Source organism: Triticum aestivum, chromosome 5D, assembly GCF_018294505.1.
Source record: "Triticum aestivum cultivar Chinese Spring chromosome 5D, IWGSC CS RefSeq v2.1, whole genome shotgun sequence".
NCBI classification, from domain to species: Eukaryota; Viridiplantae; Streptophyta; class Magnoliopsida; order Poales; family Poaceae; genus Triticum; species Triticum aestivum.
The window spans coordinates 51890796-51908652 of record NC_057808.1 but is presented as its reverse complement, the minus strand read 5'-3'; the positions used below and the strand labels follow the sequence as shown (position 1 = coordinate 51908652).

At 44.5% G+C, this 17857-nt stretch overlaps 1 protein-coding gene across 1 annotated transcript; it reads right to left on the bottom strand.

Annotated features, from left to right (window-relative positions):
• Nucleotides 1–3303: 3303 nt before the first annotated feature.
• On the bottom strand, nucleotides 3304–3867 carry LOC123124287 (glutaredoxin-C1). The gene has a single exon (XM_044544933.1). The coding sequence runs from the start codon at nucleotides 3761–3763 to the stop codon at nucleotides 3452–3454; it is 312 nt and encodes a 103-aa protein (XP_044400868.1). The 5' UTR covers nucleotides 3764–3867; the 3' UTR covers nucleotides 3304–3451.
• Nucleotides 3868–17857: the final 13990 nt, after the last annotated feature.

The following is a 17857-nucleotide window of genomic DNA, read 5'->3' as shown; positions in this document are numbered from 1 at the left end:
TCCAGTGAGTGTGTGAGTGTGAGTGGATCGGGTAGAGGAGAGTGAGGGTGGGAGATGGAATGGCTTAGCAGTAGCACACTATAGAGAAAGGCGCTACTGCTAAACTACCTAGCAGTAGCGCCTTTCACAAAGAACGCGCTACTGCTATGTGTCAGCATGTAAAAAAAGACATAAAAAATACATTGATCATCAACGATCTTTTTGTGTACAATCTGATTTGTCAATATGAGTCCTCACCGGTTTAGGAACCGGTGAAGACTCATGTTGCGGCCACAAATTCTACACATAGAGTTCAATGAAGACCAAGTGCTTGTCAAAGTTTGAGAAGTAACATATTTAAGGTGGTAGAAACTCTCTTCACGGAGCGAGGTGGGACTAAATTTTTGTAGTAAACTTAGCAGTAGCGCTTATTGGTGAAACACGCTTCTGCTATGATCCGTAGCAGTAGCGCTCTTCGTGACAACGCGCTGCTGCTAGAGCTAGCCTCGCCGCGGTGTCGTGGGAATTATAGCAGTAGCGCGTGTTTGAGCTGGCGCGCTACTGCTATATTCATTTCAGCAGCGAGTTTGTTTGCGCGCGCTCCTGCTACGTAGCAGCAGCGCCTTATTTTAAAGCGCGCTGCTAGTAAGATTCTGTGTATAAGGCTTTTCCCTAGTAGCGTAGGGAAGCACTTCATCAAGTACAAGAAAGGCATGCTTCGTGTAAAGGAGGATAGAGCAGATGAAACAAGTGCAATGAAGGCGAAGGAGGGAGTATGAAGAGGAGGAAATATTGGAACTGAGGCACTAGCAGAAGGGCCACTCAAGAAATTTATATAGCCATGTTTTATGTATATTTTAGTGTTCTTAACAAGTGTCCTTTATATTCTGACCCAATGCATATATCTACCTTATACATAGTGCATATCTTCAATATTATGTAAACATTGTATTCCCGAGGACATGACCCTAGATATGCCAATAGGCCGGAAGATGACTAGCCGGCACACAGTGAGGCCCAGCCCCACAACTCCTACGAGCAACGTAAACTAACAGGTGCATCACCAAGTCCTCATTTCCCTAAAAAGTCCCCATTTGTTCTTTCAGTTGTACTTTCATATAGTTAGCTTTGCTTATCGGCTTGGTTTGTTTATGCGCAATGGGTGCAATGTGCGAAGTGAGTGCTTGATCGACGGCAAGTTCTTTATGTACCGGCTCCTCTGGAAACACGCACATGACCCGCATCACACTACACCACAACACTACATTCTCAACAGCCAAGTTGGCCTGGAAAACAGCTTCCGTCAACAGACAGTCAGTCTGAAAAGACTATTCCCGACTAATCATGTCTGTTAGGGAAAGTCCAGATGGAAAAACCCTTTCCCGACCGATATATCTATCCCGACATATACATGGTGCACAAGGCCTACTAGACATACGCCGGCCCAACATATACACCCATACGGAATACACCAACACGATGATGTGCCAAAATAACGGTCTCCACCAGCCGGGTAACCCAGACAACATCCAACAACCAGGTAGACAACGAGAGGGCCTATAAGGGGCGTTCAACATTTGGGTAGAAACCAAGCGAGATCGACGGGCCCCATCAGCTAGCTAACCAAAACAGCATCTCCGACTGTTACACGGCGTGCGGTCGGCATGTGCGGGAGACATGTGTCGGGAAGGCCTATGCTAGGTGAGCATATACGTCCGCTTGCTGTCGGGCTCATGCTTGTCTATACTCTCTCTTTCTATGCCACCACCTCTGATGATCACTATCTTCCAAGCCGGCTTTTACAAAGTGCCAGGTCGTCATATACCGCTTGTTGTGGCGCACGGGCGTCGTACTCCTCTTAACTCTCTTTATTGGTTCCTTCGATGAAACCTTCCTAACTACACACCTATTAAATGGCACTCGCATCAAAATTATGTATAATTATATGTTGCCTCTATAATTCATAATATAGATTATCCTAACCTATGAAAAAGATATACCCAATATATTCAAAACCAAAGCGACATCCTTACTCTGAACAACGTTTTACAAAGGACACAGTCGGGTCCATGTTGTCCCTGCCTCAGAAATAGCCAAAGCAATAGCATGACAGCTAGGATGCAACTACAACAAAACGCGAGTCAAAAACTGATCCACCCTCATGACAATGACTGAATGTGACCTCTCCAGATCCCCAAGCGCTGCTACAAAAGCCCGACCATGACTATGTTGGCCCATTGGGCCAGCCCAAGGAGTGCAGCACTGACTCTGCATACAAAACTAAGAATCCCACGCCAAATTAGGTTACACAAAACCTATCCCCACCACACGCGCGTAGAAGTTGACATTAATTTCTTATATGCCTACTTGTTCTTTATAGTTGTCCTCACTTATCGACATCATTTATTTTTTGCGTCATGGGCACAACGGGTTTTTCTAGTTTTCATTATACGCTAGTCTGTACGCAATCCTTACAAAAACAAATCTTCACTCTTCTCATAGTGCCAAGCAATAAAAGTTTCCCTTGGGATACGTAAACCAAAAGCATCATGAACCACTTGCCAAGTTGGTACCTATTGTAACTGAGAGATAGCATCGCATGTTGCATATATCAATCTAATTATATACTAGCATGAAAATATGCCAATGAACTTTTTGTACAACAAGCTACAAAGTGTTCGGAAAAGGCCGTACGAGAGATCGAGGATGCTTTTGCTGAAAATAACAAGTTCCACTTTTTGGTGCACTATCGAAATGCTGACGAGAAGGTACGACAGAACCTCATGTTTCATTATTATTGTGCCCTTGCTATTTCAGAAACTTTGCGAGAGCGTTGATTTGGTGCCCGGGCTCATATATGAGTCCGGGCATGAACAATACTATGATTTGAAAGGGGAAAAGTTCAAAAAAATTAAATTTTTTTGTGGTGCAGGCTGTTTCTCTGCGTGAACTCCATGCAAAATTTTGTGAAGTTTGAACATTCCAGAAGCTCGTGGCAAAAAAGACAAACTTCGGATGTCTGAGAAACTTTTGAAAATCGCACTGTTCACGTCTGACTTTGTCTTTTTTGCCACGAGCTCCACGAATGTCCAAACTTCACAAAGTTTTACACGGAGTTCACGCAGAGAAGCATCTTGCACCACAAAAAAATAGAATTTTTTGAACTTCTTTCCTTTTTAAATCATGGTACTGTTCATCGGGCTCATCTGAGCCCGGCCTCTGGGTTGAATTATCGAAACTTTGCATGATATTTTACATGTCTTTGTGACCGGAAACTAGTTATTACATTCTGTAACACCATGACCGGACACGTCCCTTGTGCAGTGAAAAGAAAATGACTAGCATTTGCCTTAGTCTTCGTCATCACCTGATACAAGATGACAGAACACGTAGCATACGTGTTACGTGTATATATTATTATTGTCCCGTGTCAGCTGCATGCGGCCGAATATCTACAAACCCCTCCCATGCACTACACCCAGATAGCACCTGCATTACGAAGCAGAGGGACGAGCTTGCCGCTGAGGTGAAGGGACATGACCTTGTCGGTGCATCCGACGAGCCTGCCGCCGATGAACACCGCCGGCACAGCAGGGTTCCGGCCGATGAGCCGCACCAGCGCCTTCTCCATCTCCTTTCCCCAAGGGTCCTCGTCCAGTTCCACCACCGTCGGGTTCGCCCCGAGATCGCGGAGGAGGCTCGTCACGGTGTGGCACATGCAGCAGGAGCTCATGCCGAAGATCACCACCGCCCGCTGCCCCGCTAGCTTCGTCACCTGCTCCATCAAGCTTAGTGCCAATGCTAGTGAGCTCAATTAGTAGCTACAATCGCTTCTAGCTAGCTCTTGTATACGAGGCTTTGAGCTGTGCTGGCTTGCTTTGAGCTGGGCATAGGGGAGCCTTGCATATATAGCCATGGAAATGTGCACCGACAGGATGATCTTCGAGCAATTTGACCAGCAAAAGGTGATACTGGAGGGTTCGGATAAATGCCGAGCTCCTTTAATTTGTGCGACACCATGTATGGGTTCAGTGTGGACTGTGGAGTATCGAATTTTTGGATGGCAATGGCGATGCGGCGACCTGATATACCAAAGGGGTACAATGAATTATATTGTGGATAAGGCATGGAGCTCTGACTTTTAGTAAATTCTCTTCTATCCCCTATTCGACAAGTCAGATGAGAGAGACATGGACAGAGATGCTGGTGAGACCATATGGTCCTTTGCAGTTTTTTCTTCTTCCAAAACCAGCACAAATGTAGATGCCTGGATATATGCACCCGTATAAAAGCGCGCACACACTCTACCCCTATCAGCACAAGAACTTCGGCCTCCACTAAAATAATATTCCGCTTTTTATCACAGAAGTCCAATCTGGAGTTGATCCCTGGTGGGCTGAGGTACCACCACCCTCCAACCATAGGTTGCTTGTCACCCTGTGTAGTCTTATATACACAAAATTCTATCATCTCTACTATTAAAGGAGGATCGAACGTCGTGATGGTTCGACCTCTTCTTCGCACCTACAATAGCCATCGATAAAAATCTCTGAGCGTCGCGCGAGGGCCGCTATCGCACCAGCCCAAAAAAACATGCCAACTCAGCCCACGTACATGAAACTGATCCTTTTTTCCCACGATCGATCCCACTCCCTTTTCTCCACGCGAGCCTCACGATGCACCCGCTCCTTGGCCACGATCCCCACGAGCCCCATCCTCATTTTCGATCCCCTCGATCAAGGGGCACTCTCCCTACGCGACCTCGAGCAGCCGCCGCCGCCGCCATCACCATCCCAGCGCGGCCGCTCCCAGTCAGCCCTCGTGGGAGCTCGCCGTGCGCATGCCGACACTTGGTCTCCGGATCTCCACTACCAGCAGCAGTCGCCTGCTACCACGCCCCGGCCCTCCTGCGGTTCGTGGTCGGTGATGGGTTTAGCGGATCACGCCGTCCTAGGCCTCCGTTGGAGTAAGGTGACGACCACCATCGCCTGGCTCCGCCACCATCTTCGGTCGATATGCCGTACGCACCATACCCATCGCGTCTCACTCTCACCTCCTTCCCGCTCGACACACTCGCCCTGCCGGCCATCTGCGCGACGCCGCCGCCGCCACTCCCACATCTCTCTCTCCCTCTCGATCCGATCGCTCTCTCAGTCGGACGCCGCTACCTCTCTCCCGTCTCTCCCGATCTGATGACGGTGATGGGAGGAGGAGCAGCGAGGTGGCGGAAGGAGACGAGATCAAGAGGAGCAGCGCAAGTAGCAGTGTCAATAACAAGCGGCAGCGGCCGATTTGGCAGGGAGCGGAGTCAACGAAAGGTTGTTGGCTGCTGATTCGGCTGGGAGCAGAGCAGCCTGAGCCACGGCTGGCCTCTTCCCTGCTTTTTTTCTTGGGTGTTACCCTTTTACTCTCGGGTGGCAACGAGTTTGATGGGCAGAGGAATTGCCTATCTCTTGTGGACTGGTTGCTTCTTCGCTGAGGAATGAACAGAGGAATTGATCATCTTTGCAAGTCTACTGAATTTTCCACTCAAGCTATGTATGATTGATCTTTGTGCTTATGTTGATCGATGACGATACAGATTTTGGTGATATACTGTTTTTGTTATACGTAAATAGGAGTGGTTATTAACAATCTATTGTTAGTTCTGGAACCTATTACTTATATACATAAAACCTTTCAGATTGGGTGGTCTCCGGTTGAATTTCAATGGTCAATGGATTCTGTATTAGTACAAAATTTCAAAGAGATAGGGCTCAGACATGGTCACAAGAATGAATGTGGAGTCGAAGGAGGAGCGGAGAGAAAGATGTCTCCCTCTCTCTCCGTCACAACTCAGAAGTATGCCTCCATTATCTTTTTTTTATCTAACCATGTCAGTATTTCCTTCTATCACTATTTCTGTCACAAGACAAGTTTGTTTCCATGATGTAATGTTCACAAGGGGATGCCCATTCTATGCCTGCACAATATTGTCTTCCATTTTATACCTGAATAAATATAGTCCGAGGTTACTTAATCTTATACTACAATTTCAGAATTTCCCTGTATGATTTTTACAGGTTCAACACATGTTATTATTGCTAAAGTAGTCCAAACGTCATTGGACAGTGGACACCATTCTTTTAAATAATTGGTATTGTGGTATTTGTGTGGCACTAATCAATCAACATATAAAGCATTGTAATCACCTATAATATATTGTATGATAGAAAAGCTGAAACTTAAAAACAACTAGGAACTATCGGTAGGTACTGAGTCCCAATAAATACATTTTGAACCTACTATCTTTGGGAGAAAGATGTCAGCATCTAAAGGTGTGGGAAAAAAGTTTGATAGATAGGTCAAGAGTAAGGAGCATAGGATGGGGACAAATTTTGTTCTCATGGTCCTGCTATATATTGTGTTAAGTTCTGTTTTCAAGGCTTTTATGGGATTCAAAAATAAGGACCATCAAAACATGAACTCTCTTCTTTATCTACTGAAATGTTCTTCCTTGCAGGTTATCATGTGAAGAACGACAAGAGAGGAGTTGGGCCATTTGGTATAGCTAGAAGTTAAAAAATTATCTTTGGTAAGTTTCCAAGATTGTTGTATGCGCTTAATAATAATAACTGGTTAAAGGTGATTTCTTTGAAGTTTTCAAGATTGCTGCATCAGCTTAACAATTTAGAATAGTACTCAGCTTCTTACTGGGATTTAGCAGCACAAACAGATTTTTTTACACGCCGACTATAGGGTGTTCTCAATTTCAAATGCAAGCAATTGTGTAGTAGTCAAGAATATCATCAAGGAATGTATATAGTTTAATAAGACATAATTACTTCTTTTTTTCACTTGGATACGGTGGAGAGCAGGGCGGTTGGCGGGATGAAAAACATAGGGCGCCATGGCGAAGGAGAGGTGGACGCCATCTGGTCTCGCTAGAAAATCAAGCGGGAAGGGGAGGTTGTGGCAAAAAAAGGGAAATGTGTGTCGCGGGGTGGTGTTTTTGTTGGGCCCGCGTGTTTGAGATAAAATGATAAATAGTCTGGACAACCACATTTCTCCTCCACATATGGTCTGGATTTGGGAGAGACTGAACTGTATTTTGGGGATCCTGTTGGGCGTCCGTTTGATGTTCAGACACGCCCGGACATATGTTCAACCTGGAAGACAACTTTAATCGTTTGTTTGATTCATTTATATGTATTGTAGCCCGTAGCAACGCACGGGCGTTCTACTAGTAGTATATAAGACAGGGGAGAAATACTTGTAACAGTCTATAGTGGAAAAGATGTGGCTAAACCAGAGTGCCCTAACACACCATCCATTTTCTGCGTACAAACTGCCCTTAGGGTGTTAATTAACAAAAATAAAATCCTTCGTTCATTTTTTCTCAAATTTTAACCGTTATCTCAAATTTGCAGGTCAACAATATATTTGAACTATAATATGTAAAAATACAAAAAAATTGTGCAACATAAATATTGAAGTTATATAGCTTATTCGATTTATATATTTATGCTATACCTAGGGTGGTATTTTCCGACAATAGACGGCGCCATCTGAGGGTATCGCATGCGTTAGAGATTTTGATGGTGCACACCAGAAGATTTTACCCAGGTTAATGCCTTTAGACCAAGATAATACCCTACTTATTACTTTTTTGTATTGATGATCTAGCCTCATATGAGTACTAGATTTTGTGTCTACCAAGGATTCGATCGTGAGATCGTATAGGGGTTACCCCTCAGAAGTTTTGTTTGAAATTATGATAGTAAACCAGCATAGATCTTGATGCATGCGCCGGTGTTTAGTTATCACACTGATAGAGCCATAGAGGTACCCACCTACACCTGGGTTTAGAAGTCCACCATCTTATAGTTAAATATCTGGAAGAACACATGCTGCACTTTATGTTAAAATAGTAGGGCCGTAGTTGTGTAACGTGACAATATGTCACGGCTGTATTCATGTAAATTATGGTGCAGGTAGTTGGCTAGGATATCCTCTATCTCATGTATAGCTTGGAGTAGAGGGCAAGTTCATAACCGGCCAACAACCTGCGCCATATCTTGTAATCTCTCTGCCTATATTAACATGAAGGCGTCCCTGCCAAGAGGCATCACGCTTAACGCAGCCAACCCTAGCTTTTACATGGTATCAGAGCACTTCTCAAGATCATCCATGGCGACACATTCAAATTCCTTCCCATCCTCTCCATTTGTTCACGCCGACTCCAAGAAGCTCAGCAAGAACAATCAAGCCCTATGGTGGGCGACTGTTCTGTCGGCGATCAGAGGAGCCCGCATGGAGCAATACCTCGACGTCGAGCACCCGGTGCCCCCCATGCTCCTTGAAGAGGCCACGTCTGATGGCAAGACCAAGACGAAGAAGCCCAACCCGGAGTTCCAGACCTGGTATGCTGAAGATCAACAAGTCTTTTCTTACCTTCTGACAACTCTGCCCCGTGAGATGGCCATCCAGGTCTCTACCTGTCATAAATCGGCAGAGCTCTGGAACACGATTGGAGAGATGCTTGCATCTCATACTCGTGCCCAGACAGTCAACGTGCGCATTGAAGGAAATATGCCCTAGAGGCAATAATAAAGTTATTATTTATATTCCTTATATCATGATAAATGTTTATTATTCATGCTAGAATTGTATTAACCAGAAACTTAGTACATGTGTGAATACATAGACAAACAGAGTGTCACTAGTATGCCTCTACTTGACTAGCTCGTTGAATCACAGATGATTAAGTTTCCTAGCCATAGACATGAGTTGTCATTTGATTAACGGGATCACATCATTAGAGAATGATGTGATTGACTTGACCCATTCCGTTAGCTTAGCACTTGATCGTTTCTTATGTTGCTATTGCTTTCTTCATGACTTATACATGTTCCTATGACTATGAGATTATGCAACTCCCGAATACCGGAGGAACACTTTGTGTGCTACCAAATGTCACAACGTAACTGGGTGATTATAAAGGTGCTCTACAGGTGTCTCCGATGGTACTTGTTTAGTTGGCATAGATCGAGACTAGGATTTGTCACTCGATTGTCGGAGAGGTATCTCTTGGCCCTCTCGGTAATGCACATCACTATAAGCCTTGCAAGCAATGTGACTAATGAGTTAGTTGTGGGATGATGCATTACGGAACGAGTAAAGAGACTTTCCTGTAACGAGATTGAACTAGGTATTGAGATACCGATGATCGAATCTCGGGCAAGTAACATACCGATGACAAAGGGAACAACGTATGTTGTTATGCGGTTTGACCGATAAAGATCTTCGTAGAATATGTGGGAGCCAATATGAGCATCCAGGTTCCGCTATTGGTTATCGACAGAAGTCGTGTCTCGGTCATGATTACATAGTTCTCGAACCCGTAGGGTCCGCACGCTTAACATTCGGTGACGATTGGTATTATGAGTTTATGTGTTTTGATGTACCGAATATAGTTCGGAGTCCCGGATGAGATCGGGGACACGACGAGGAGTCTCGAAATGGTCGAGACGTAAAGATTGATATATTGGACGACTATATTCGGACATCGGAAAGGTTCCGAGTGATCCGGATATTTTTCGGAGTACCGGGGGAGTTACGGGAATACGGGAGTACATATGGGCCTTAGTGGGCTTTAGGGGAAAAGAGGAGAAGCCACAAGGGCTGGCCGCGCGCCCCCCATGGGCCTAGTCCGAATTGGACTAGGGGAGGGGCTGCGCCCCCTCTTTCCTTCTCCTCCCCCTCTCCTTCCTTCCCCCTCCTAGTAGGACTAGGAAAGGAGGAATCCTACTCCTACTAGAAGGAGTATTCCTCCTCCCCTTGGCGCGCCTAGAGAGGCCGGACGGCCTCCCCTCCCTCCTTTATATACGTGGGGAGGGGGGCACCCTAGAACACACAAGTTGATTGTCCCAAGCCGTGTGCGGTGCCCCCTCCGCCATAATCCACCTCGATCATATCACAGCGGTGCTTAGGCAAAGCCCTGCGTCGGTAGCAACATCATCACTGTCATCACGCCGTCGTTCTGACGGAACTCTCCCGCGAAGCTCTGCTGGATCGGAGTTTGTGGGACGTCATCGAGTTGAACATGTGCTGAACTCGGAGGTGCCCTGCATTCGGTACTTGGATCGGTCGGATCGTGAAGACGTATGGCTACATCAACCACATTCTCATAACGCTTCCGCTTACGGTCTACGAGGGTACGTGGACGACACTCTCCCCTCTCGTTGCTATGCATCACCATGATCTTGCATGTGCGTAGGAATTTTTTTGAAATTACTACGTTCCCCAACAGTGGCATCAGAGCCAGGTTTATGCGTAGATGTTATATGCACGAGTAGAACACAATTGAGTTGTGGGCGATACTAGTCATACTGCTTACCAGCATGTCATACTTTGATTCGGCGGTATTGTTGGATGAAGCGGCCCGGACCGACATTACGCGTACGCTTACGCAAGACTGGTTCTACCGACGTGCTTCGCACACAGGTGGCTGGCGGGTGTCAGTTTCTCCAACTTTAGTTAAATCGAGTGTGACTACGCCCGGTCCTTGTGAAGGTTAAAACAACACTAACTTGACGAAAAATCGTTGTGGTTTTGATGCGTAGGTAAGAACGATTCTTGCTCAGCCCGTAGCGGCCACGTAAAACTTGCAACAACAAAGTAGAGGACATCTAACTTGTTTTTGCAGGGCATGTTGTGATGTGATATGGTCAAGACATGATACTAAATTTTATTGTATAAGATGATCATGTTTTGTAAGAGAGTTATCGGCAACTGGCAGGAGCCATATGGTTGTCGCTTTATTGTATGAAATGCAATCGCCATGTAATTGCTTTACTTTATCACTAAGCGGTAGCGATAGTCGAAGAAGCAATAGTTGGCAAGACGACAACGATGCTACGATGGAGATCAAGGTGTCGCGCCGGTGGCGATGGTGATCATGACGGTGCTTTGGAGATGGAGATCAAAGGCACAAGATGATGATGGCCATATCATATCACTTATATTGCTTGCATGTGATGTTTATCTTTTATGCATCTTATTTTGCTTTGATTGACGGTAGCATTATAAGATGATCTCTCACTAAATTTCAAGGTACAAGTGTTCTCCCTGAGTATGCACCGTTGCCAAAGTTCGTCGTGCCGAGACACCACGTGATGATCGGTGTGATAATCTCTACGTTCATATACAACGGGTGCAAGCCAGTTTTGCACACGCAGAAATACTCGGGTTAAACTTGACGAGCTTAGCATATGCAGATATGGCCTCGGAACACTGGAGACCGAAAGGTCAAGCGTGAATCATATAGTAGATATGATCAACATAGTGATGTTCACCATTGAAAACTACTCCATCTCACGTGATGATCAGACATGGTTTAGTTGATATGGGTCACGTGATCACTTAGATGATTAGAGGGATGTCTATCTAAGTGGGAGTTCTTAAGTAATATGATTAATTGAACTTTAATTTATCATAAAATTAGTACTGATAGTATTAGCATATCTTTGTTGTAGATCAATAGCTCACGTTTAGCTCCCCTGTTTTATTTTTGATATGTTCCTAGAGAAAACTAAGTTGAAAGATGTTAGTAGCAATGATGCGGATTGGATCCGTGATCTGAGGGTTATCCTCATTGCTCCACAGGAGAATTATGTTCTTGATGCATCGCTAGGTGACAGACTAATTGCAGGAGTAAATGCAGACGTTATGAACGTTTGGCAAGCTCTATATGATGACTACTTGATACTTTAGTGCACCATGCTTTACGGCTTAGAATCGGGGCTTCAAAGACGTTTTTGAAACGCCACGGAGCATATGAGATGTTTCAAGAGTTGAAATTAGTATTTCAGACTCATGCCCATGTCGAAAGATATGAGACCTTTGACAAGTACTTTGCCTACAAGATGGAGGAGAATTGCTCAGCTTGTGAGCATGTGCTCAGAATGTTTGAGTACTACAATCACTTGAATCAAGTGGGAGTTAATCTTCCAGATAAGATAGTGATTGACAGAGTTCTCTAGTCACTATCACCAAGTTACTAGAACTTCGTGATGAACTATAATATGCAAGGGATAACGGAAATGATTCCCGAGCTCTTCGCGATGCTAAAGGCTGCGGAGGTAGAAATCAAGAAGGAGCGTCAAGTGTTGATGGTCAACAAGACCACCAGTTTCAAGAAAAAGGGTAAAGGGAAGAAGAAGGGGAACTTCAAGAAGAACGGCAAACAAGTTGCTGCTCAGGAGAAGAAACCCAAGTCTGGACCTAAGCCTGACACTGAGTGCTTCTACTGTAAAGGGACTGGCCACTAGAAGCGGCACTGCCCCAAGTATTTGGCGGATAAGAAGGATGGCAAAGTGAACAAAGGTATATTTGATATACATGTTATTGATGTGTACTTTACTAGTGTTTATAGCAACCCCTCAGTATTTGATACTAGTTCAGTTGCTAAGATTAGTAACTCGAAACGGGAGTTGCAGAATGAACAGAGACTAGTTAAGGGTGAAGTGACGATGTGTCTTGGAAGTGGTTTCAAGATTGATAAGATCATCATCGCACACTCCCTATATTTTCGAGATTAGTGTTGAACCTAAATAAATGTTATTCAGTGTTCGCGTTAAGCATGAATATGATTTGATCATGTTTATTGCAATACGGTTATTTATTTAAATTAGAGAATAATTGTTGTTCTGTTTACATGAATAAAACCTTCTATGGTCATACACCCAATGAAAATGGTTTGTTGGATCTCGATCGTAGTGATACACATATTCATAATATTGAAACCAAAAGATGTAAAGTTAATAATGATAGTGCAACTTATTTGTGGCACTGCCGTTTAGCTCATATTGGTGTAAAGCGCATGAAGAGACTCCATGCTGATGGGATTTTGGAATCACTTGATTATGAATCACTTGATGCTTGCGAATCATGCCTTATGGGCAAGATGACTAAGATTCCGTTCTCCGGAACAATGGAGCGAGCAACTGACTTATTGGAAATAATACATACTGATGTATGCGATCCGATGAGTGTTGAGGCTCGCGGCGGGTATCGTTATTTTCTGACCTTCACAGATGATTTGAGCAGATATAAGTATATCTACTTGATGAAACATAAGTCTGAAACATTTAAAAAGTTCATATAATTTCAGAGTGAAGTGGAAAATCATCGAAACAAGAAAATTAAGTTTCTATGATCTGATCGTGGAGGAGAATATTTGAGTTACGAGTTTGGTCTTCATTTGAAACAATGCGGAATAGTTTCGCAACTCATGCCATCTGGAACACCACAGCGTAATGGTGTGTCCAAACATCGTAACTGTACTTTATTAGATATGGTGCAATCTATGATGTCTCTTACCGATTTACCACTATCGTTTTGGGGTTATGCATTAGAGACAGCTGCATTCACGTTAAATAGGGCACCATCTAAATCCGTTGAGACGACACCATATGAACTGTGGTTTGGCAAGAAACCAAAGTTGTCGTTTCTTAAAGTTTGGGGTTGCGATGCTTATGTGAAAAAGTTTCATCCTGATAAATCAGAGAAATGTGTCTTCATAGGATACCCAAAGGAGATAGTTGGGTACACCTTCTATCACAGATCCGAAGGCAAAACATCCGTTGCTAAGAATGGATCCTTTCTAGAGAAGGAGTTTCTCTCGAAAGAAGTGAGTGGGAGGAAAGTAGAACTTGATGAGGTAACTGTACCTGCTCCCTTATTGGAAAGTAGTTCATCACAGAAATCTGTTCCTGTGACTCCTACACCAATTAGTGAGGAAGCTAATGATGATGATCATGTAACTTCAGATCAAGTTACTACCAAACCTCGTAGGTCAACCAGAGTGAGATCCGCACCAGAGTGGTACGGTAATCCTGTTCTGGAGGTCATGTTACTTGACCATGACGAACCTACGAACTATGAGGAAGCAATGATGAGCCCAGATTCCGCAAAATGGCGTGAGGCCATGAAATCTGAGATGGGATCCATGTATGAGAACAAAGTATGGACTTTGATTGACTTGCCCAATGATCGGTGAGCCATTGAGAATAAAATGGATCTTCAAGAGGAAGACGGACGCTGATAGTAGTGTTACTATCTACAAAGCTAGACTTGTCGAAAAAGGTTTTTGACAAAGTTCAAGGTGTTGACTACGATGAGATTTTCTCACTCATAGCGATGCTTAAGTCTGTCCGAATCATGTTAGCAAATTGCCACATTTTTTGAAATCTGGCAAATGGATGTCAAAACTACATTCCTTAATGGATTTCTTAAAGAAGAGTTGTATATGATGCAACCAAAAGGTTTTGTCGATCCTAAAGGTGCTAACAAAATGTGCAAGCTTCAGCGATCCATCTATGGACTGGTGCAAGCATCTCGGAGTTGGAATATATGCTTTGATGAGTTGATCAAAGCATATAGTTTTGTACAGACTTGTGGTGAAGCCTGTATTTACAAGAAAGTGAGTGGGAGCACTACAAACTTTCTGATAAGTATATGTGAATGACATATTGTTGATCGGAAATGATGTAGAATTTTCTGGAAAGCATAAAAAGAGTGTTTGAAAGGAGTTTTTCAAAGAAAGACCTCGGTGAAGCTGCTTACATATTGGGCATCAAGATCTATAGAGGTAGATCAAGACGCTTGATAAGTTTTTTCAATGAGTACATACCTTGACAAATTTTTGAAGTAGTTCAAAATGGAACAGTCAAAGAAGGAGTTCTTGCCTGTATTGCAAGGTGTGAAATTGAGTAAGACTCAAGGCCCGACCACGGCAAAAGATAGAAAGAGAATGAAAGTCATTCCTTATGCCTCAGCCATAAGTTCTATAAAATATGCCATGCTGTGTACCAGATCTATTGTATACCTACACTGAGTTTGGCAAGGGAGTACAATAGTGATCTAGTACTAGATCACTGGACATCGGTCAAAATTATCCTTAGTGGAGTAAGGATATGTTTCTTGATTATGGAGGTGACAAAAGGTTCGTCGTAAAGGGTTACGTCGATGCACGTTTTGACACTAATCCAGATGACTCTAAGTCTCAATCTGGATACATATTGAAAGTGGGAGCAATTAGCTAGAGTAGCTCCGTGCAGAGCATTGTTGACATAGAAATTTGCAAAATACATACGGATCTGAATACGGCATACCCATTGACTAAACTTCTTTTACAAGCAAAACATGATCACACCTTAGTACTCTTAGGGTGTTAATCACATGGCGATGAGAACTAGATTACTGACTCTAGTAAACCTTTTGAGTGTTGGCACATGGCGATGTGAACTATGGATATTAATCACATGGTGATGTAAACTATTGGTGTTAAATCACATGGCGATGTGAACTAGATTATTGACTCTAGTGCAAGTGGGAGACTGAAGGAAATATGCCCTAGAGGCAATAAAAAGTTATTATTTATATTTCCCTATATCATGATAAATGTTTATTATTCATGCTAGAATTGTATTAACCAGAAACTTAGTACATGTGTGAATACATAGACAAACAGAGTGTCACTAGTATGCCTCTACTTGACTAGCTCGTTGAATCACAGATGGTTAAGTTTCCTAGCCATACACATGAGTTGTCATTTGATTAACGGGATCACATCATTAGAGAATGAAGTGATTGACTTGACCCATTCCGTTAGCTTAGCACTTGATCGTTTAGTATATTGCTATTGCTTTCTTCATGACTTATACATGTTCCTATGACTATGAGATTATGCAACTCCCGAATACCGGAGGAACACTTTGTGTGCTACCAAACGTCACAACGTAACTGGGTCATTATAAAGGTGCTCTACAGGTGTCTCCGATGGTACTTGTTGAGTTGGCATAGATCGAGACTAGAATTTGTCACTTCGATTGTCGGAGAGGTATCTCTGGGCCCTCTCGGTAATGCACATCACTATAAGCCTTGCAAGCAATGTGACTAATGAGTTAGTTGCAGGATGATGCATTACGGAACGAGTAAAGAGACATTCCGGTAACGAGATTGAACTAGGTATTGAGATACTGATGATCGAATCTCGGGCAAGTAACATACCGATGACAAGGGAACAATGTATGTTGTTATGCGGTTTGACCGATAAAGATCTTCGTAGAATATGTGGGAGCCAATATGAGCATCCAGGATCCGCTATTGGTTATTGACCAGAAACGTGTCTCGGTCATGTCTACATAGTTCCCGAACCCGTAGGGACCGCACGCTTAACGTTCGGTGACGATCGGTATTATGAGTTTATGTGTTTTGATGTACCGAAGGTAGTTCGGAGTCCCGGATGAGATCAGGGACATGACAAGGAATCCCGAAATGGTCGAGACGTAAAGATCGATATATTGGACGACTATATTCGGACATCGGAAAGGTTCCGAGTGATCCGGGTATTTTTCGGAGTACCGGGGGAGTTACGGGAATACGGGAGTACATATGGGCCTTAGTGGGTTTAGGGGAAAGAGAGGAGAAGCCACGAGGGCTGGCTGTGCGCCCCATGGGCCTAGTCCGAATTGGACTAGGGGAGGGGCTGTGCCCCCTCTTTCCTTCTCCTCCCCCTCTCCTTCCTTCCCCCTCCTAGTAGGACTAGGTGTCGGTGTCAAAACCGGCGGATCTCGGGTAGGGGGTCCCGAACTGTGCATCTAGGATCGATGGGAACAGGAGACGGGGGACACGATGTTTACCAAGGTTCGGGCCCTCTCAATGGAGGTAATACCCTACTTCCTGCTTGATTGATCTTGATGAATATGAGTGTTACAAGAGTTGATCTACCACGAGATCGTAATGGCTAAACCCTAGAAGTCTAGCCTATGAGTATATGGTAATGAATATGTCCTCATCCGGACTATGCTCTCCGGTTTATATAGGCACCGGAGAGATCTAGGGTTACATGGGGTCGGTTACATAGGAGGAAATCTTCATAATCGATCGCCTAGCTTGCCTTCCATGCCAAGTAGAGTCCAATCTGGACACGGGTATAGTTTTCGGCCTTCATGTCTTCACAGCCCATCAGTCCGGCCCGATGGATAACAGGCCGGACGCCCGAGGACCCCTTAGTCCAGGACTCCCTCAGTAGCCCCTGAACCTGGCTTCAATGACGAGGAGTCTGGCGCGCAGATTGTCTTCGGCATTGCAAGACGGATTCCCCTTCTTCCGAACTCCAAGATAGTATTCGGACGCGATGATTGTATCCGGACCTGTAACGCATTCCACACACAACCGCAGAGAGAATATAATATTTGCACGAGTCTAATCTGCTGACAGTTTTTTATAACATGACGCCACGTCTGTCCGGTTATAATCTCGAACCGTTTTTCATCTGCCACCCCACGTTTCGAGACGCGGTTGCTATTCGGCACGTCCTGTCGAAGCAGAGATCGTGTCCGCTTATTGCGGGGCCCTCATCAATGCGGGCATGGGTAACCCAACCGCGCCATTTGCACAACCATTGGCAACAGGCGAGTGGGAAGGCGCTTGACATTCGCGGCCTCTATAAAGGGGGTAAGGATTCCCTTCTTTCACCCACGCCCTTTCTCTTCCTCAGCCCTTCCGTCCTTGAGCTCCAGCGCCCAAGCTTTAGCCTTTCCCTCGTTCGAGAAAGTACTTCGAAGATGTCCGGATCCGGAGCTGGAGGTAAGTGGATGGCCTCTTCTGTCAAGAAGAAGGATATCAAGGAGCTCCGGGAGGCCGGATATCTGGCCAAAGAGATCGCTCATCGACTCCCGGCCAAGGGACAGATCGTCCCCACTCCCGAGCCCCACGAGAGGGTTGTGTTTCTTACACATTTCGTCCGCGGGCTTGGGTTCCCTCTTCACCCATTCGTCCGCGGGTTTATGTTTTACTATGGGCTGGATTTTCATGACCTAGCCCCCAACTT

What these genes read in the sequence shown, in the direction of transcription:
- LOC123124287 (XM_044544933.1), bottom strand. Translation starts at nt 3,763, where the DNA reads ATGGAGCAGGTGACGAAGCTAGCGGGGCAGCGGGCGGTGGTGATCTTC.